General features: G+C 42.5%; 1 protein-coding gene across 1 annotated transcript in view; it reads left to right on the top strand.

Moving 5' to 3' along the window:
* gfra1b (gdnf family receptor alpha 1b) overlaps positions 1 to 14,349 on the top strand; it is a gene marked incomplete at both ends in the record, with an annotated part of 56,461 nt that extends 42,112 nt beyond the window's left edge. The window contains 4 exons of the mRNA XM_079492331.1: positions 4,474 to 4,583; positions 8,333 to 8,467; positions 12,907 to 13,106; positions 14,320 to 14,349. Of these exons, the coding sequence (XP_079348457.1) occupies positions 4,474 to 4,583; positions 8,333 to 8,467; positions 12,907 to 13,106; positions 14,320 to 14,349 (475 nt within the window). The remainder of the gene's footprint in view (positions 1 to 4,473; positions 4,584 to 8,332; positions 8,468 to 12,906; positions 13,107 to 14,319) is intronic.
* Positions 14,350 to 22,642: the final 8,293 nt, after the last annotated feature.

Below are 22,642 nucleotides of genomic sequence, written 5' to 3'. Positions count from 1 at the left end.
AATTTGCTGTCAAAATCAACACTGTTGACCACAAGAACTGGTCTTCAAGCTAACAACGCGTCTCATCAGTTGGGTTACCTCATTCGCCGCCGACACGCCATCTGGTGGCTGAATTGATACTCGCAGAACGCCACCATTCATTTAAACGGGGAACCACCTTATTTTGAAAGCCGTTTCTCTCGGAAAATCGCTATGTATCAAGTCCCGCGAATGTTATTTAATTCAACCAAATCATACATTTTGTAATCGGCGATCATATCGTTTATAGAAATGAACTGCAAAAAAAGCTTGTTTTGATCAAAAAAGCAGCCTGTTAAGGTCCACACACACTGAGCGCGTTTTTTCGGATTTCTAGCGGAGTTTCTCCATCGGTTTTCCTAAAAACGCGTCCAGTGTGCCACCACCTTAACTGTAAGAAGAATCCGAGATATTAGGATTCTAAAAACTCTGTTCCCGTTGACAGCATAAGCCAGCAGACTTTTCACTTATTTTCTTCATCGCACTGTAACCAGATTGTTACGAGCGCGCGCAGAACAGAGTTGTGAAGCGTAAGCAATATATATTAAAAAAGACGTCCAAAGACGATCTCGAGATAGAATGTCAAGAGATTTAATATTGTTCCTGTGGTTCACATAATGCTGCTCAATGAAATGAATGCATCAGTAATAGGCAGCGCTTACTTCACTTCACACTGGGTGTAATTTTGTACAATAATACTTATGCCAGATTGAAGCAGCAGGTCTGGAGACTACCTCCTAATAGACAAGTCACTCATTTGTTGTTTCCTACCTACAGTGTACGCACGCACGCACGCACGCACGCACGCACGCACGCACGCAAGCACACACACACACACACACACACACACACACACACACACACACACACACACACACACACACACACACACACACACACACACACACACATATATATTGTACTGAATATAGCAGATCTACAAGCTTGTTTATTTTCACTTGTTTGGGTCCTGCGAAGACATAGAATTCCTATTTTGGGTCTCGAGCTATGTTTGGGAAGCTTAAAATAAGGCTTATTACATCAACAGGACGATCAGAATGGCATATGCAGCTACTGTATAATGCAGCTGGTTATCTAGCGGGCCGAACACCCACCTTCACCCACATGTGAATGTTGTTGCACTCTCCAATAATTACATGCTGTTCAAATGCAAATGGCATCCGCCTCTCATGGTAATTTCCAAAAGAGATTTCCTCCGTCTTTTTATTGGGGAACCGAACAGCCTTTATCGCTTTATCTGCACGCACGCAGTACACACAACACCCTCGATTACTGCTGGACAGACGGTCATTATTGAAGACCTGGTCATTACAGAAGCTTATGCTGTGTGGTTTATCCTATTTGAGGCAAACCTCGTTTTGAGGTCAATTCATCCTCATTCTGAACGGTTTACAGATACACATAAAACATTAATTATTATGATTATACGTGTCAACCCATGCAGACTCATTGATGTTTGCAAAAGGTAGCGACTTATTAAAACAAACGTAATGTTGAGAAAAAAGCTGTAGGCTATTATTTGGTCGGTTGTGCAATCTGAAATGGAATTCTTCTAGTTTTAGTCAAGTATGATAACCCTGATGCAGACACAATGAGGTTTAGAAAAGGTTGAGAAATGTATATAAAAAAGTCTACACTTATTTTATTTATTTTGAGACAAAAGCGGTATTATTTGTTGGGTTGTACAATCTGAAATGGAATCACGGCGAGCGACCTGGTGGCTGCAAACTGCCGGGTGGAGACCTCATTTGTCCAAAACTGTTACTTTTCAGGATTCAAATGAGAAAATACTAGCAAAAGTATAGCAGATCGACAAGCGCGTTTCGAGGCGCGTTTCACGCTTGTGGATCTGCTCCTTTTGATGCTTTTGTGAGACACTGTAGTGTGATCAATTAAGGCATTAACTTATGGAAAAGCGCAAAAAGTGTAACTATGGAGATAAGAGGTTTCTTCCATCTGCCCTCTTATACAATGATAACGCCTACCAATGTGTCTGTGGTGGAGACGACACCACTAAAGTCAAGGTTCAAGGTATCCTCATACTATCTTGCGTATACAGGGAGGGGTACATAAGAGTAATTATTTTGTTCTGGTTTCCATTTTTGGTTTTGTTTGTCCTGCCAACACTCCCTGCTCACAGGTAACGGATGCATTGTGGTGTTGTCAAAGTTACTCTTAAACAGTAATATCATTACTTATTATTACTTATTACTTTTAAAAAGTAATATAGTTACTTTACTTATTACTCCCTGCCAAAAGTAACTAGTTACTTATTACTTTATTTATTAGCCTACTTTTTTTTCTCGCCCCCAGTAATTGCATATTTTGTCCCCAAAAGTCTTACTGTACTTTGCATTTTCCCCATTCTTTATTTAACTCTGAAAAATGTACTGTATAGTGTACACATCATGATGGGTCCATTTGGTTCCATTTGTACACTCATTTGAATTAAATTAAACACTAAAAGGCTTTTACTGTGTATGAATTCATCAAGTACAGACTAAATGAAAACCACACCTGGGCTCAAAATGATAATGAAACGCAATCTTTGAACAACTTCTGCTGTTCAAAGGTTGCGAAGAAATAATGAGAATACTTCCAAATATTGAACGTAAGTTTAACGCTGTGCGGTGCCGGTGTCTCCTCCACCTCCATGTTTAGTTTGTTTACATCTCTTGCGGTCTAACACGAGTCAGACACTAGTTTGTTTGGCGATCCAGGCGGTTAAAGACCCGCCCTTCTGCAGCCGATACTTCACTCGTACTGACTAGTGTGCAGCAGCCTGCAAAGCAACCCGACCCCAACCCAGTCTACCATTATAAATAAACTCAAACCCACAGTACCACCAAGGCGCGTGAAAATAGTAACTAGTTACTTTTGGAAAAAAGTAAATGTAATAATTCTTACTCAAAATGTGAAAGTAACGTTACGTTACGTTACTAGTTACTGGAAAAAAGGAATAATATTACTGAAAGTAAATGGTAAATGGTGCATTTATATAGCGCCTTTATCCAAGGTGCTTTATATAGATTGTGCATTACATTCACCCATTCACCCAGACATTCATACACCATGGTGGCAGGAAACCATGCAAGGCACCAACCAGCACATCAGGAGCAATTAGGGGTTCAGTGTCTTGCTCAAGGACACTTCGACACTAACTCTAGGGGAGCCCGGGTTCGAACTGGTAACCTTGCGGTTAACATCCAGTCACTCTACCCCTGAGCCTCCGCCGCCCTAAAGTAATATATTACTTTAACTTTAGTAGTTACTTGACAACACTTAGAAATTGGCTCTTTTTGGTCCCCGGACCTCACTTTGAGAACCATCTGGAATAGACAGCATGTCGCGAGAGACTAAGGACTTCTCCCATCCCCTTTAAAAGTGTATAATTCGACAAATACTGGAGCCAGCATGCAGGGAGTTATAATTTATGTTTTCATTATCAAACTCTTGTTTATTATCCACTGAACAAGCTCAAGGGAGAGAGAGAAATATTGATTTGACTCCAAAGAAAAGAGGGTGACTTCATTGTCCATTTGCACAGAGCTATTGGAATTTGTCTTTCTACATTGTACTCCACTCTCATGCGCGTGCACACACGTAGTATGCACACACTCACTTGTATGCATTTAGTCAGAAATTATTAGCACGGGTTTGACCCTTTATTCTTTCTTTTTTATTTGAATCCCAATTAGCTTCCGCTGCCACGGTCACTAGTCTGCCTGGGGTCGACTCCAAATAAAACATCACAACATAAAACAACAAAAATCTATCTCATTATCATTGGCATTTTAATAGTGTAACTTAGGTGTGTAGACTAGACGTGTAGACTAGACTCTAGACCCAAGTTACACTATTAAAATGCCAATGATAAGGTTCCTCCTCCTCCGCAATATCTTCCTCTTCCTCCACCACCACTTCATCATCATCATCTTTCTCCTCTTCTCCTTCAACGCTACGTCAGGGATTAAATGCCTTGATCATGTTGCTGGCACTGTCGGTCGCCACACCAATCACACATTGAATTATTCAGCACACTTTCATACCTTTGGTACAGTAAATGCGATCTGCAGAGTCTGCACACACTAAATCCAAGCGTTTAGGTTCTAAACTCTTATTTGTAACACTTTTTAAACGTGTGCCGTGTGCACTGAGCGGCTCGGAGCGGCTCGGAGCGGAGGACAGCTCTTTCTCCGGAAGCTGTTCTGATCCCGCTCAGCGCTCAATTCAAAATGCACCCGCTCCACTCCTCACGCCGATTGCGCTCCGTGCCGCTCACATGCTCTGTCATCTTTATGCCATAATTATCAATGATTTACCTTGTCTCCCTGGAAGCCCCTGTCTAAGGACTGCTGGGGGTGTGGGACACCCACATTTGTTAAACATGTCAATTAGGCAATTTCTATCTTTTTATGTTTATCTCTATTTTAGGTCAAGACTTGCGGACTTTCTGAGCAACTGTCAACCGGAGGTTCGCTCCATATCAGGCTGTCTGAAAGACAGCTATGCTGACTGTCTGCTGGCTTACTCTGGACTCATTGGTAAGTTACCATCCAACATCCAATACAGTCTGCTGGCTTGATCTGGACTAGAGATGTCCCGATACTGTATCGTTATCGTCGGCTCTTATTTGTCATATCGGGTCATATCGGTATCGGCGAATATGCCAGTCTAACCACCGATCCGACACAGGGGTAAGGGGTTGACACTATGGCAGGTAATTAAAATGTTGGGGCATGTGGAGTTTGCTTTCGAGTTGCCCGAACTGAAAGTGCACATTTGTCAGGAGTCAAACACAACACAATACGATATATAGCTAGTAGCTATAAACACAACACGATATCACAACACCGGTATCGGGATCGGATCGGGAACGAAGAAAGTGTATCGGGACATCCCTACTCTGGACTCTGGTCTCGACCTGAAAGGTTTGGGAACCACTGGTATGATATTATCTATCTATAAATGCACCAAGTTTCTGTACGTCTGTCTGTGTGTGTGTAATGCACGTAACTGGAGAACCATTCACCCCACCGACTTCAAATTCAACACACGTGTTGACCACTGTTTCCCAAGCAGAAACAATTTGCCAAGTTATTCCCTTGCCTCATGGATTATCAGCTCAACTTTTGTGAAGAGTATTACACATGAGAGCAAGTATTGCCCTCATGTGTAAATGAAAAAGGAAATAGTGACCTCACAGAACCCCCAAAAAATAGCAAAATAAAGTATACAGTAAATGCAATAAAATAAATGATACTGTAATGCGGGACACTTGAATACTGCTATCCTATTGATTGATTGCATAGAATACCTTACAAGTCAGAAATGTACAGCACGAGGTACAGTCAGATATTAAGGCTAAAAGGATAACACAAAAAAGAGAGCATTGTGATTGATATTATCTATCTATAAATGCACCAGGTTTCTGTACGTCTGTCTGTCTGTGTGTAATGCACGTAACTCGAGAACCATTCACCCCACCAACACACGCGTTCCACACCACTGCAGGGGGTGCAGGCATGCCTGACAAAGAACTCCATATATGGGCATAAAAGGGACACAGACGTAATATGTGGGTGAGGCATGTATTTCCAACTTGCATCGTTCCAAGTAGGCCAGTCGAGAAGGATTGTTTCTAGTGTGTGTGTGTGTGTGTGTGTGTGTGTGTGTGTGTGTGTGTGTGTGTGTGTGTGTGTGTGTGTGTGTGTGTGTGTGTGTGTGTGTGTGTGTGTGTGTGTGTGTGTGTGTGTGTGTGTGTGTGTGTGTGTGTGTGTGTGTGTGTGTGTGTGTGTGTGTGTGTGTGTGTGTGTGTGTGTGTGTGTGCGTGCGTGCGTGCGTGCGTGCGTGCGTGCGTGCGTGCGTGCGTGCGTGCGTGCGTGCGTGCGTGCGTGCGTGCGTGCGTGCGTGCGTGCGTGCGTGCGTGCGTGCGTGCGTGCGTGCGTGCGTGCGTGCGTGCGTGCGTGCGTGCGTGCGTGCGTGCGTGCGTGCGTGCGTGCGTGCGGTCTTTTTTTGTATTAATGTGTTTCTTTTTCTCTCAATGACCAAAATAAACTAAACTAAAAAATAATAATGTGTAGGCCTATATTATAACTGTTCAATCTGTCACGTATATCATTTTGTAGAGGAAGAATTCCAGCACAAATTACCTGCCATGTTTTGGGGACACTAAGATCTACTGATAATATTAATCCATTACTAAACAAGCTGTAGGTCATTTTAATCATAATTAGTTTTTTTCCCCATGAGGTTTGCTTCAGAACAGATTAATCACTGTCAGATCAGCAATCTCAGCATAGATTCATGTATGCAGTTTAAATTTATCTAGCGTATTTTCAGTTCACTTAGTGATTGATTGAATGCTTTATTATCGTGCTTATTAACAGTGCAGGCCGTACAGTCAAAGGTTATGCTAAAAGAATAGCACAAAAACCCTCAGCAGGCGTGATTCCTGATACCCAGTTAATTAATAATACATTTAATACATACAATATGACACATAATAATAATTAGAATACAGCTCAGTGGCATCATAACGTATATGATTATGATTGAAAACAACACAAACAACACCATGAACCACTTCATATATACCCGGGGGGTATATTATTATGTACATACGAATATGTACATAATACATAATTTTATTAAATTATCCATTGACGATTTATTGTCATTATTGTTTAAATAAATTAACGGTTGCACCTCTAAATTCACCCCTAAGCGGAGTTCTGTTATGGAAATATTGGACTGTAAAATACTGCTTTATCTTGTGTGACTTCAAGTATCTCTGTGAGAACTGCCATGAGTCAGACTTGCTCGTTGTCATTAGAAACTACACAAGGAATGTCACATCCACGGCAGTGCTTTGGGCTCACGTTACGTGGGAATGTGTTGACATGAGATTTGATTGAAAGCACCAGTTTTATCGTCCTCAAACTAGGACCCTCAGGGTGTTTGGGTGTTGCAGGAGTAAAGTTTCTATCCCACCACTGTGGAGACTGGGGTTTGATACCTTCGCGGTGCCTTCAGCTTGACTGTGCACTCCAGTAAACACAATAGGCCATGGGCCTATTGACCATATGCAGACTGCGTCCATCTTGCCAGCAAGGTGGTAACTAGGTGCAAACCGTGCAATTTCCCATTGACAGCCCATCCATCCAGGTCCTATCTGATTGTATTAAACAAGTACGTCAAACTCACCAACATTGCAGCTGTACGAAAAGCTTGAATCTTAATATCTGCAGTGTTTGTTTCATAAAAAATCCACCGTATATATTTTATGTGCTACTTCCTGTCAAGAAATTCCTTGGAGGTGATTTTTTGTCAGGTGAAACCTGACATACAACAGGCCCGTTTTTTTATTAGCGACCTAGTCATGATTGACTGCCCCGTAAGCCAATGAGAGTCTGACCCCATACTCTGAAACGCTGCTTAAGCCAATGGGAGTCTGACCCCATACTCTGAAACGCCGCTGAAACACCACCAGCCAATCGCGTAGTAGCGACCTAGTCATGATTGGCTGACTCCTAAGCTATGTCACGCGCACCGCAGAAGTCACATTCTACAACCATAGACATATATACACACCGCAGCGCGGAGCGGCGCACCGCATAACACCGGCTAATGTTATGAGCTAACTGGAGAGCAGGAAAAAAGAAAAAAAAGGGGGGAACAGATGCACAACGGAGACAAGGCTTGTTTCACCTGACAAATATGACTACGTCATCATTTCTTGTTTTTCTAAGTGTTGGAGTTTGGAAGTGCTCTTTGGATATCACTCAACGGCCCTGCGTACTACCTGTTTTGAATTTGCACATAATGCAGGAGGCAGCAGGACGTTGCTTTACTGATAACGAGCGCTTCCAAACTCTGACACTTAGAAAAATACTCACCTGCAAATCATTTTCTTGACAGGAAGTAGCTCTCAGAGGGTACAAATGGAACCAAATGGCCCTGCAATGGTCACACACAGTTACACACCTGGGCCATTTGGAACCTCCTCAAGGAACCATGAGGGTCCCTGAACCACACTTTGAGACCCACTGGTATATAGCAGAGTGTTTCCTCTGAGCCAACATGCACAATATCAGCACCCTGACTCTGTTCAACCAGAATGGAACAGAGCCATAATTCATATCATTGGAAACACCTATGAAGGATGAAAATAAGCGGCCCGATTTCATTCCAATATGGCCACTGTGCACAGCAGCCACATTAGTCCTTGGCCTGAAAAATGTTGAAGACCCCTGATAGAGAGTGTATTTTCTACTCTTGTTTGTTCCTCCAGGTACGGTGATCACCCCCAACTATGTGCGCTCGCCGTCCATCTACGTGTCACCCTGGTGCGACTGCAGCAGCGCCGGCAACAGCAAGGCAGAGTGCGACAAGTTTGCTGAGTTCTTCACCAGCAACCGATGTCTGCGTGAGTCACAATATAACCCCCTTCAAGTCTCTTGTTTGTAGCGAAAATATCAGGTTTAATAACCCATTAAGGCTAAAAATGTGTCTTTCTCACATCTTCAAGATTTTTCAAAAATGTTTCAAAAATTTCAGGTGTAGACTATAAGCTTGGCAAGCTTGTACAGCTGCTATTTTTGAATAGCCAATGGAAATGTTCTAAAATGAGACAGCTGCTTTCCTGGTTTTAATGGGTTAACACTTTGCTGCAGGCCTTGAATTGTTTAATCAGGGTTCCACCACGCTTAATACGCTAAACCCACTATTTGTTTAATGCGTTTAATTCACTGTTTTAAAATAATTAAAAAGAAACAGCGGATTTGTCCCGGACCTGGTGACGAGGCCGTCGCATTATGATGACGAAACCGGAAATCAAGTCATCCTCTGGGCTGCTAGGGCTTCTGGGAAATTGAGGCCAATGCAAGTGGATGGGCCGTTTGTTTAGACTACAACATGCTGTGCAGGGTGGTTTCGTTTCGCATTGTCATGGCCGCTGGTGCTTCTGATCATAACAAACCAACGGACCATTTTTCACCCGCTTTTCGTGGTTGAAAGCTGCAAATACTTCAGCGTATGCTCTAAAGGTAATAAAACAATCTCGGCAGCGTAGAATATTGGATTAAATAGCGAGGAACGCGTGTTTCGCAGTAGAACTGTAATGTTGATTTATTCATATTTGTCTTGGTTTTTAAAAAGGAATTCTTGGCTCAAATGAACTGTAAGTATTATTCCATTGGATTAGATTTCACTTTATTGACCCCGGAGGGTAAAATTCAGCGATAAACATTTCGAGAAATATAAGATAACTGTAAACATGAGTCTTTAATTTATTTGATGAATGTTGTTGTTTTTTCCTTCCCCCTTCACTTCCCCTCGTGCTCCCGGGCATTCATGCATAATTGAGATAATGAATGGATTTCTATATTAAATAAAAACACATTAAAATATTGAACACAGACACTGTGGGGCATCTGAGGTTTACATGGTGTTCAAATACCTTTTTGATGTCACCAGTGGAGAGATGTGGGCGCTAAGTAACTATACTTTACTTTATTTGTTTATTTCCAGGTCGATGATGATCATTAAATACATGTACAGGAAGTGAATCAATCGGACGTAATGTCACGTAAACTAAGTACATTTACTGTGCAATTTTGAGATTGTAATACTTTTACGTGAGCAGCAGGCCCACTCAAAACGGGCCTTCTCATTTAAAGTGATTTCGAAAATGTTTTCACCCCAGCCAGAATGGCTGTCAGTGGGCCTGTACTTGAGTATATCGTTGGTGTCAGTGGGCCTGTACTTGAGTCTATCGTTGGTGTCAGTGGGCCTGTACTTGAGTACATCGTTGGTGTCAGTGGGCCTGTACTTGAGTCTATCGTTGGTGTCAGTGGGCCTGTACTTGAGTCTATCGTTGGTGTCAGTGGGCCTGTACTTGAGTATATCGTTGGTGTCAGTGGGCCTGTACTTGAGTATATCGTTGGTGTCAGTGGGCCTGTACTTGAGTCTATCGTTGGTGTCAGTGGGCCTGTACTTGAGTATATCGTTGGTGTCAGTGGGCCTGTACTTGAGTATATCGTTGGTGTCAGTGGGCCTGTACTTGAGTATATCGTTGCTGTCAGTGGGCCTGTACTTGAGTATATCGTTGGTGTCAGTGGGCCTGTACTTGAGTATATCGTTGCTGTCAGTGGGCCTGTACTTGAGTATATCGTTGGTGTCAGTGGGCCTGTACTTGAGTATATCATTGGTGTCAGTGGGCCTGTACTTGAGTATATCGTTGCTGTCAGTGGGCCTGTACTTGAGTATATCGTTGGTGTCAGTGGGCCTGTACTTGAGTATATCATTGGTGTCAGTGGGCCTGTACTTGAGTATATCGTTGGTGTCAGTGGGCCTGTACTTGAGTATATCATTGGTGTCAGTGGGCCTGTACTTGAGTATATCGTTGGTGTCGGGCAGAAACCTCTTATGTCCATCCACCACTTCCTGGATAGAGGATGTTCTAGAACGCTCATATCTCTCTTCCTGTAGCCTCGGAAACCCAGACAATTTTATTTCCAGGGAGGAAAAAAAAGTCTGGGTCCGAGTCCACTTCAATTCGGCATAGTGTGTAGGGCAAACAACACTCACTCTCTGCTGATTTCTGATCGTCTGCACCTTTGTTAAATTGACACACGCACACATATACACACACACTCCTCTCTCTCTCTGTCACTCTAATCAATTAGTCTCATGTCTAACAGCTGCGCATAGTTTATCCCGGCGGATCCTGCCGGGAGCTGCCTATGCCATAAAAAGCATAGGTGAGTTCCTGTGTCGTTCCACTTTTGCCGCCACCACCATTCCATGTTCAATGGGCTCTAACTACTGAAAGGATTTTAGGGATTCTTTTCGCAATCGCACAGGGAATGCAGGGCTTTCTCATTATCAACGGTCCAGGGTGTACCGATGGAGAGGGCTCGTCTGAGGACGACCTAGAGAGAGAGAGAGAGTGCAATCATAGTGAAGATGAATATTCTGACTACTTAAAAGGTTAGCAAATAGAGCGTCGCAGTCCTGCCCCCTGCGAGGGCACCCGAAGATAATTCATCCCATAGCTGCACGTTCTTCAAACACAGCTGATTTTGATTGCAGAACTACTCAGCCCACATGTATTCACTGCAGGTCCACCTGCAGAATTCTCCAGCCCAGGCAGCCATGCCTTCATGACCAATAAATCATGGTGAATGGAAATGGAGAAATAAATAACTAAACCTTGAATCTACTCTTGGTGTCACGAACCTCTTTAATTGGAGAAACGTGGGTGGTCAGCTCTATATCCAGAACTAACTAACTAAGACATTATTTAACCATTATTTAATAGGTTCAAATGATTGTGGTGCTATATTACTGTATTAAGTTTGCCTTCCACACGTGAAAATGTTAATAATGTGCAAGAAAACCATAATTTATATAACCTTTCTTTTTGGGGGTCCTGCACCCCTTTCAATATCCAGGTCGTTTCTGCTCTGAAAATTAATTATTCTGTAATTTAGACATAACCAATAACATATATTTAGAATTGACTGTTAGAATGTGATTATTAGCCTACTTCCCAGGAGGGGAAAACAATTGTATAGCCTTAACATATGCCTATATTATTATTTATTTACTGTTAAATAACTACAGTGATGTATTTGAGGATCCATACGTCCATACTGAGGAGAGCTCAGCGCACGCGCGCACACACACACACACACACACACACACACACACACACACACACACACACACACACACACACACACACACACACACACACACACACACATCATAGCTGGGAGGGAATTCATAAAGATTGTGCACTTGGTGACTATACCGGTCGGTTTGCAATGAGTCCAATATTAGGTCAGTATTTGGTTGAAACTGCAAATTATTGCTAGAATTTATTTTTCGATGGATTATGTTACTACTGGGTATGCTAAATCAGTGGTTCTCAACCTGTGGGTCGGGGCTCCCCACATGATTTTGGGCGGTCTTCAGATGGCAGTAAAGTAACAATTTAAGGCCTTTTTTAATCAACAAACTATACTATATACTATAAAAGCTGGTGAAACATCGGCCAAATTGTATAAGAAAGCGGCAAAAATTGGGAAAATTGCCGGGCTACAAGCTCACAACGCCTTGTGTTTCGAGGCGTTGTGACCTTGTAGATCGGCTATTTTCACAATATGTATCTGTGGAACCAAGTCAAACAAAATGTATTGCCTCAACTCCTACCTTCCAAGTGCTTGTCAGGGTGGGGGTCCCCATTTCAAAGTGATTATTTTGGGGGGTCGTGGCCTGATAAGTTTGCGAATTACTGTGCTAAATCACATACTAAACATTTTGTAAAAAAATACTTCTGGAAAGGCATGCTTGTCAAGATGGCGTCCACGATGGCTGCCGGGAACTTAAAAGGCTTATAAGCTGGGATTTCATGTACAAAAAATTATGGGCATACGATTTTCAAAGCCCATGACAAATAAGTTGTGCTCGCCCCCTAGTCTAGTGGCTTGTTTGCATACACTTTTATAAGCTTCCCTCCCAGACTATAGCTTGGAGATCTGCTATTTTCAGTAGTTTGGGTCCCGGGCGGGGAGAGGCTAAAAAGGTTTGGGGAACACTGGTCTACTTATGTATTTTAGGCAAACATTAAGCACAAAATACACTCCCCCGTATCTACAGGCTCACGGCAAATTGTGAGCTTGTGGAGATTTTTGCTATTCGTCTTTCGACAAATAGCTGATTTGAATGTGTTTTCATGTGTCTATAGCCGAAACTCCATAAATTAATTTTGTGTGTGTGTGTGTGTGTGTGTGTGTGTGTGTGTGTGTGCGTGTGCGTGTACGTGCGTGCGTTTGCGTGCGTGCGTGTGTGTGCGCGCAGGAAATGCCATTCAGGCCTTTGGAAATGGCACTGATGTAGGCGTGTGGCAGCCGCAGCCCCCCATCCAGCCCACCGTGCTGGAGCCGGGCACGGCTCAGAAGGGTGGAGACAGAAGCAGCAAGACCCTGCAGGACTCCTTCTCCTCCAACAGCCTGGACGCACAGGCCGACCCGCTCTACCACTTCTGTGGCAACTTACAGGTGAGGTTTTACTGCTTTATGTCAGTATAACACATTAACTAACTGATTATTAAGTCATTATTTACTCACTTTACTGCCAGCGTTTTTACTCATCTTTCGAGATCCACCGATTACTATTATTGATTTATTTCCAACGCGGATGCTTTTTTTCCCCCCTAAAATAAAAGGCATTGTAACCGGCACAAACTTCCGTTCTTTAGTTATTGTCAGTTGCCAGTTAGCTTGGTCCATAGCGTTAAAGGGGCATTCCACTCATTTTCAACATTTTACTAATATACCTTAGAGCTGTTGTGTGGAAATAATAAAAAAGTTCCCCCATTCTGTGTTTCCTAGAACTAGAGGTCTGAAAAAAAATCATTAACATGGTGAAACACATCTTGATGACATCATCAAGATGTGTTTCACCATGTTAATGATTTTTTTCATAATTACAGTTCTAGGAAATACAAAATGGGGAGACTTTTTTATTATTTCCACACAACAGCTCTAATGTATATTAATGACATAGTAAAATGTTGAAAATGGGTGGTTTTCCCCTTTAAGGACTTCTTCTTAACGAGAGCTCTTCATGAGGGGTGTGGGTGTGGTGTGTGCAAGAGAGAGAAATAAATACAGGGTCAGGGTGTGTACATGAGATACCAGAGAGGATATAATGTATAAGATAATTAAATAAATAACATTGGTTTTTATTACGTGTTGATACCTAAAAGTATAGTATTAATAATACATTTACTTGCACAATTTCTGCTGTAATGTTCGCAATGTGTTAATAAAGTAGTCAGTCAATGTCTGACTGTCAAAGGTGCATGTATTGGCCCTAATAGTCATGATCCTGTACTGTAAAAAGTACTGTTTCTGCTTGCACTGTGCAGTAAATGACTTGATTTAATAGACTCTGGGGGGTCGGGGGGCACGCTCGTGTCGGCCAAACTTTATGGCTTTAACCAAACAACCCCCCCTCTCTGATAAATACAATAGGCCTTATATGTTATTTTGTTTAAATTAGATGATATCACACTCTTTATAAGGAAGGCTATTTATCATATTGGCTTTTAATAGTGATAATATGATTTATCAGTGCAGAAGAGATTCTCCCAGGAAAAAGGGGAGAGTAGCTAGAGAAGCCATTAATCATTCTTTCACTATCCAGGTCCAAGTATTTCTGGTCAGGAACCATTTTTTGTGTGGGTTATTGTGTATTATGTCCCCCAAGTGCTCCAGAGTCGGTTTATCATTCCCCTAAACCCCATCTCCCCATCTCTCTCTCTCTCTCTGTGTGTGTGTGTGTGTGTGTGTGTGTGTGTGTGTGTGTGTGTGTGTGTGTGTGTGTGTGTGTGTGTGTGTGTGTGTGTGTGTGTGTGTGTGTGTGTGTGTGTGTGTGTGTGTGTGTGTGTGTGTGTGTGTGTGTGTGTGTGTGTGTGTGTCTCAAAGAGATGGTTGGTGGGGAGGCGGGGGGCAATTTAATTTATTTAACTGTCACAAAGCTGATTGAACACACACTCACACACACTCACACACACACACACACCAGATCAATATGTGAGGTGCACATTGCTCTTAGCTGGGAGAGGTCTGTGTGAAAGAGCGTATTATCATAAATTTCATTTGCCTCTATGTACTCGGTGACTTTCTCACAATAAATAAATGGAATGTTCACAACTCACTGAGTTTGGCATCAAAGCCAAAGAGAAAAGGTTACCTTATACTGTACACATTACTCTATCCTATACGTATGTATCCACCATACACAAAACCCTATGATTTATTGGGTTCTCTGCTTTCTTTCTTTCTTTCTTTCTTTCTTTCTTTCTTTCTTTCTTTCTTTCTTTCTAGGCCCAGAAACTGAAGTCCAATCAAACCATGGACAGTGGTCTTTGTGTGGTAAGAATTCTAATTGTTCTTTTAGATCGTTTTGGTCTATTGATGTATTGTTCTTTATGTAGCCTACATTCTGTAAAATCATCACAACGTTTTTGCAACTGCTGATATTTATTTGGTATTCAATATGTGTATGGTTGATTGCCACCACCAGAGAGTCTGGGGGTTTGAATCCACCGTGGTGCATCCGGCTTTGTCTATATGAACGCAATTGCATGGCCCGTGTTCGATGGAGGGACGCCGGGCGGGTAGGGTGATGTTTGTCACAGAATACCGAATGTGTGTTGGGGAGGAATTCATTGGCATAACGATGAAATTGGGGAGAAAAATGGGCTAGAAAGAAAAAAGAGGGTTTTATTTGCACACAAATAAAACTAAAAGACAGGGTGCAATGGCTATTTGGAGCATCTTACTTTGTAGTTTCACTCTTAACACGATGCAAGCTAAAACGCCTCGCAACCTGTCAGATGACGGGTTAAGATTTAACCCCGGAGGTCGCCATACCCGACAATGGCATGTAGTAAGGGTTATATCAATACCATGGAGCCGAAGCTTAACACTAACCTTCCGTGCTGCCTAGGCTGCTAGCGTCTACGTTCTTCCCATCGTGAGGAACAATGCGCGTGCCTCCCATAAGGAGGCGTCCAGAGACAACACTGACAGTATGCCATTATAAAGACATTACGGTCAATCCAAACTACCATCATCACTAAACGTTGATATCCTTTGCCTCCCTCAGGATCCTCAAGCGGACGATCCCAGTAATTCCAACAACCTGGCGAGGAATTCCCCGGCGGATCTCTTCTCGCTGTGCTCCTCTACTCTGATGTTCTCCCTAACCTTCACCTTCACGCCCATGATATTGTTTCCTTAATTTACACAAATCAATTAAACTAGCGCCCCTATTCTGGGGGGGGGGGGGGGGGGGGGACGTTCGGCAAGAACAACCGATCTACAAGCTACAAACTCGGCATGAGCTTGTAGATCGGTGGTTTTCGCGAAGAGATTTGGGTGTACAGGGAGAATAGGAATGGAACCGACCCCGCATGGGGGGAACCTCGTTAACATCGTTGTAAAAGGATTTTAAGATCCCCAGGCCTTTGTAGATCTTTCCAGACACATCATGGATTTTAAAAAACACCTCCACTTTTTACTCCCAACAATGATTTGACTCATTTGAAATTCTTGGACATGCGCCTGACACCCTGGGATTGGGGGGGGGGGGGGGGGGGGGACGAGGCAGGCAGGCAACACGGTGGCGGAGATAAGGAAGCCAAAAAAAACAGGCTCCAATTCAAGGATGCTTTTTTTGTGGCCTCTCACGGGCTTATACCTATCCGATCTGTTGCAAGCAGATTACACAGGATGGCATCTTCAGAGACGCAGACCCCTGCGAGGCTTGTTTTTTTGTTTGTTTTTTGTGGAAAAGCGACTTTGGGGGAACTTCTAAAGTCAACTCCATAGTGAACTATTTGGAACACTATTGTGCTCTGGGGTTGACCTAAGCAGTGGACGCGAGGAATCTACGGGGGAAACATTTGATTCCTTGGAATTCCAGTATGACTCTGTGCACATCTTGACTGCAAGCAGTGCATCCTGATGCACATACAGTACAGTTCCTACAACAGTACCTCTGCTGAACTGTAGCCCGTCTGGAAGTGATACCTTCGTCTGAACTGAGCAGAGAGTTGAGCAAGGCAGACTTCACAATGAATCATTGACTTATTGTTTTCTTTTTACCCATTACGTTCTGAGGGGCGATTCTACGAATGCATTCTAAATCAGTAGTTCTCAAACTTTTGTTCGTGCCAAGTATTTGGCTGCGGACCCACATCTGAAAATGTTTTCTGGCGGGGGGCCACCTTGAACAGAAGATTTTTTTTTAATTAAAACCTTTCAAGATTTTTCAATAATCTTCAAAAGTAGCACATGTACAAGCTCGCAGCGCGACGCTAAGCGTGACGGACTATGAGCTTGTATATATGCTAATGTTGAGAACTACTGTTCTAAACTGTTCCTGAGTTTTTTGAAGAAAAAAATATGTTGCTACATACGATATATAGCTAAAATGATACAGATGCTTCGCCCATTTTCAATGTCTTCATATAATTGGTCCTCAATAATGCTCATTATACTGTGGCACAGTGGCACTATTTCGCATGTCTACTCAGATCACTACTCATCTCAGAGGAGGGTTGTGGACAGTTCAGAAACCTGCCCATACCAGTGACATCATCGCTGTGACTAGTATTTCTTTTATTAAAGAAAGAACAATGGCTTCTATTTACGCATTGCCCCCCACTGCCACCCTTAGATCTCCATATATGGAGCTGACCTGTTCTGACATTCCATATGTTGATCTGTCCTCATCAAACCTTGTACACTCGAGACACGCTCCATATATGGCCAGTACAGAATAAATTCCATATGTTGATCTGACCCCCCATGCCAAAGCGCCAGCGCTCGCCCAGCAGTCTGCCGTCACCCAGGTGTATGCGTGCAACTCACCCTAAAGGGCGAGGTCGCTGCTCACCCTTGGGGCGTCTTACTGGTGGTAATAATAACAATTAACAATTAATAATCAGTGCAACAAGGACAATCTTGCACTGATTATTATAGATGTGTGTGTGTGTGTGTGTGTGTGTGTGTGTGTGTGTGTGTGTGTGTGTGTGTGTGTGTGTGTGTGTGTGTGTGTGTGTGTGTGTGTGTGTGTGTGTGTGTGTGTGTGTGTGTGTGTGTGTGTGTGTGTGTGTGTGTGTGTGTGTGAGATATATATCAGATATATCATATTTACACTATATAAAACCAAAGAGTCAGTGCAACAAGAACAAGATTGCAGATGCTTCCCATTGCTGCCAACGTACAAGTTAGAAGTGCTGAGGAAGAAATGGTGCCATATTATTATGAGCATTATTGAGGACCAATTATGAGAAGATAATATTATTGCAATATATACAACAGGTTATGCATTATTGTTTTGATTTACTATATTAGTGCTTTGCGCACACTCATTTCCCAATACAGCGGCACATTTCTATTCTACAAAAAACATCAGCATACATATTCACAGTAAAAAACGGTGTGACTTAAAGCAGCACTATGTAGTTTGGGGTATCAGTGGCCACTTTGAACACAAACAACATGGCAGCCAATTGCTTTGACTTCATTACCCAAGAGTCTCTCTGCAAGCATGTCCGGTGAGGACTCGCTGTGATTGGCCAGTCTTCCCTTTGACTGGCAGTTCTGCCTTGATGCCTTGGCAAATGCCTGGATGTAACTCATTGTCTCCCCTATTGACACATTTCCAGACAACATATCACTGACAAGAACCTGTAGGCGCGCGCAGTTCTGGTGCAAAAGAAACCGACCACTCATTAGATGCAATGTTACAGTGGTCACAGCAGTGACGTGTAAAAATGCATCCCATCAAACTTTCCGATGCTGTTTTCCTCCCAGTGTGGAAGAAGAAGGTTTAAGATGGATGTTTACTGTGATCTCACACTCTTGAAATATATACCTTGGTTTATGTTGTCAACTTGTGTGTAAACAATAATAGCAATTCTCAAAGCATTTGTCGCAGAGGGAGTGCTTCCTATATGGCGGCTCCTTGGCTCCTTGATCACGCAAAGATGTTGCGCACAGAAAACGGCCAAGAACAGCAGACCTCCAAGCTCACAGGGGCCGCATCCACGACACGATGTGAGCTTGTATGTCAGCCGATACTGTTGGCGGGGTGTAATATATCTGTCTCACTAGGGTGCGTCTCACCAGCCAACACACACAAGAGGAGGTTGAATGAACTGAAACCAGCGCTCCCCAAAACAATGTGTGGGGATCTTTTGGGAATTGACATGAAACCGGCTCAATGTTTGTAAACAAGAAACGTATCGATTCAATCCCCTAGCAGGGACCCCCTTGTACGTGTGATATGAAGAGACTTTGTTAGTAAGTGTTCATGCTTTACTTCCTGCGGTCGCTTCTCGCCCTTAAGGCGTCTTACTGGTTGTTATTGCTTAAAGATGTAATATACTTTATAATTTTGTGGGACATAATACGCTATAGTTGCTAAAAGGTTACATAGTGCTGCTTTAAGATTTTGACTAGTCCATCTGTGTGTCTGCATGGCACACAATGTTTGAAAACCACCGCTGTGACATGTTTGCACCATAGAAAAGTAAAGATCTTTATCTCAAACATACTGCTCCTCTAACAAATTCTGAAGAAAATGACCCAGTGAAAGGTAGCATTAACCTTTTTTTTATTTTTTTCCCCCCAATGCACCTCTTGAAAAACGTTTTGTACATATGACTACATGTTATTGTACTGTTCTCTAACATAGTATGCCGTCTTTAGCTTGTAACATAATTGTTAATTGTGTTTTTTGAGGAAGTTATATTATTATTGTCGCTGCTCTGTGCCGGCTTTCTCCAGTGTAACTACTGTATGATGTAACATGTGATGTACAGTCAATCAATGGGTGATGGTTCTTTTTGTTATGTGATTATATTTTTGGCGGCATTATTAATGTTTTCACAAGCTGGAAACACAAAGCTTTTTTTTCCTCTGCAACAATAACCCAGCACCGAAAACATTGACGACAAAGTATTAGCTTTGGTTTGGGATCCTTAAGGATTTCAACGATCCCGGTTCCCTTAACGGTCCGATTAATGATTCCTATATTTTTCGAAATCAACATAATTTTGACCTTCATTATAATTTTTTGATAAACAGTGATTCCATTGTACTGTAGCCTATAAGTAATGCATTATTGTGGTTCTCATAGTGAGGTCCAGGGAGCCTCTGGTTTACTTGAGGGGATTCCAAATGGACAGGTCTGTGTGTAGAAATGTAACCAAATGGACCCTTACGGGTTCATTGTGATCCAATTTGTACACTCAGAGTTATGGTGATGCTTGAAGTTAAAAGGTTTGAGAACCACTGGTATTACAGTAATTGTATAGCAGACATGATCAGACTCTGACAGTGTGATATGACCTGTTCCAGACTCTTGACTTAACCACTTTGAACCCAGTGCCCTTATGTTGGGTTTATGCCATTATAGGTAAACATTTGAAATGTAAAGAAATCAATACATTTAAAGTAATAGTGAAAATGGCTATGGTGTCTATGGCGTGAACTTGTAGATCTGCTATTTTGGCAAATTCTTTGTAAGACAAAGTATATTGGTTTAACAGCTTTCTGACTCTGGTAGGAGGGGAGAGCTTTGCTAATCCGGGTAAAACTCCAGTATTGCAGTATAGTAACTTTATTCAGATTGTCCAAACTTTTTTGTCAATCTTTCAAAAATGGCAGTCTTCAAAAATGGACATACTGTACTCGAGTAGAAGTACAAGTAAATTACCTCAAAATTGAGTACACTACTTGAGTAACTATACTTTACTTTCCACCACTGCCCCCAAAGTTAGTTAGTTTGTAACTCACGTTCAGTTCTCTATAGGCCCCTTTTCCACCAAAAATAACCGTGGTTCTAGAACTGATTCCATTCTAGATTCTTGGAACCGTGGTGCTTTCATGGAACCGGCTGCAAACCAGCTTGCGTTCCCATCAGTTTAAAGCAGAACCATGGAAAACGGGGGTGGCATAGATGAATGATTAGAGAGCTTGCATGGTGTGTAAGTGTAACCGTGAAATGGACACTTCGTGGACGAGTCCTCAGTTGCCCCTGGTTTGATTTCAGGCTCGGTCAGCAACGTGTCAAATATGACTGGTCGAAGTGTCCACTTCACAGGGGAAATTCAATCTTCAATGGCATTTACAGTTTCTCTTTTATTACATTTTTTATGATCTGTTTATATCACATCTGCATCTTCCAACCTTTAAGATAGTGACACGACCACTTTGGTTCCCATTTCAGAAGTATTTTTGGTTCCGACTCGTAACCAATTCAATTTCAGTGGAAACACTGAACTGGTTCGAAATTTGGAGGGGGGGGGACGGACGGACGGTTCAACCCCGGTGGAAAAGGGGCCTCTGACCACAGGGTTTGGGGTTAGTCAGGAAAGAGACTTAATGGGGCTGCTGACTAAACAGGGGGTTTAAATGTGTAAAAGAAAGACCAAGCTACACACCCACTTTGGAGGAAGTCACTGAAACAATACACTACACGTGTAAATGATAATATTTATGAACATTTTTGAACATCATTCGTGAAAATGTGTAATGTGGTGTCTAATAAAAGTCCATGTACAGTCCTATTTGTATCTAAATTGGTCTTTCATTGGAAAAAAATGTATAACGATAGTTTGATAAAGTTTCATCACATGAAGAAGTCGGCTATTGCTACACTATACAATCCTCATGTAACAAAATGATTACACCTGGTTTTTAATACACAAAGACGATGATATACTGTTGGCTGTACAACCCCCAGCATAGCAAATAAGACAAACATTGTTCATTCAATATCATTGATACCATTTCTATCTGAAATAAAATGTCACTCACTTAATCAAAGGTGTGATTTTTTGTATTTACGGCAAACAACAGATGAAGGCATTTACCAGAAGCTGTTTCTGGCCCTGATAAGTCACGGTCACCCTTCTGCCAGTTACACCTAATATTATTATCTGTCGTATGTCGGTGGCGTGCCGAAAATAGCCCGATATACAAGCTTAACGCATCACATCAGGGATAACACGTATTGTGAGCTTGTATATCGACTATTTTTGGCACCGCGACACCATCATACATGACAGAAGATGGGTTTAACACAGAGCGCTCATTCCTGAATCGATTCAGGCACGTTCATGGAGTTTCTGCATTTTGGTGGCCAAATCAAGAAAATGCGGGAGTAGAGCGTTCTCCTGGGTGGTGCGTTCAAACGTCACAGAGCAACTTCCATTGAAATTAATAGCTGGGGGCGGGGTATAGCATCCTCTAGTTTATATTATAACTAAGCCAAGAACCTTGGTCAGCTCTCATTCAATGCACATACAGTGGTAACTCGATCCTGAGGGTTTACACTCTATAAAATTCAAAGGATTAGACCCTTCCTCACCAAGGAGTCAGCACAGCTCCTTACTGGCCTACCGACATGTGCACTTAAGCCTCTCGCAGCAGCACGCTTGGTCTTCAACCAGCCAAAATTCTTACATGTCTCCCGCTTTTCCGCTCCCTCCATAATCCATTGGTTCCCGGTTGCTGCCCGCAGTACAAAACACTGATGCTGCCGTACAAAGCAACCAAAGGTACGCCTCTATGGGTCAAACAAAGAATCACGTGACGTTGATCACCTTCCCCTATTCACTCATACTAGGACATGACATTTAATCACCATAGGCCGTTTGGGGAGTGAGTGTCAGTGTTTCCAGACCTGGGCAGACAGGAGCGGCCGTTTTACGCTGTCTGCCGGCGTCTCTTTCGGGAAAGACGCCGGCAGGCAGCAGAAAACGGCCGCGCCTGTCTGCCCAGGTCTGGCTACCGCTAGTGTGTTGCTTTAGGCCATACAAGGTTTCCACCAGGTGTCGGTTATAGTGTTGTTTTTGACACCATATTTTGAGTTAGTTTAGTCATATAGTCTTTTGAATAAAATTATATTTAGTATTAGTCATCTGAAATGTTTTAATGTTTGTCTAGTTTTATTTGACTAAATATCATGTGATTTATAGTCGACTATAATGTATTTTGGCAGACCTTGA

The sequence above is a fragment of the Electrona antarctica genome (genome assembly GCF_951216825.1).
Source record: "Electrona antarctica genome assembly, chromosome: 22".
Taxonomy (NCBI): Eukaryota; Metazoa; Chordata; class Actinopteri; order Myctophiformes; family Myctophidae; genus Electrona; species Electrona antarctica.
This window is presented reverse-complemented; position numbering and strand designations above follow the sequence as displayed.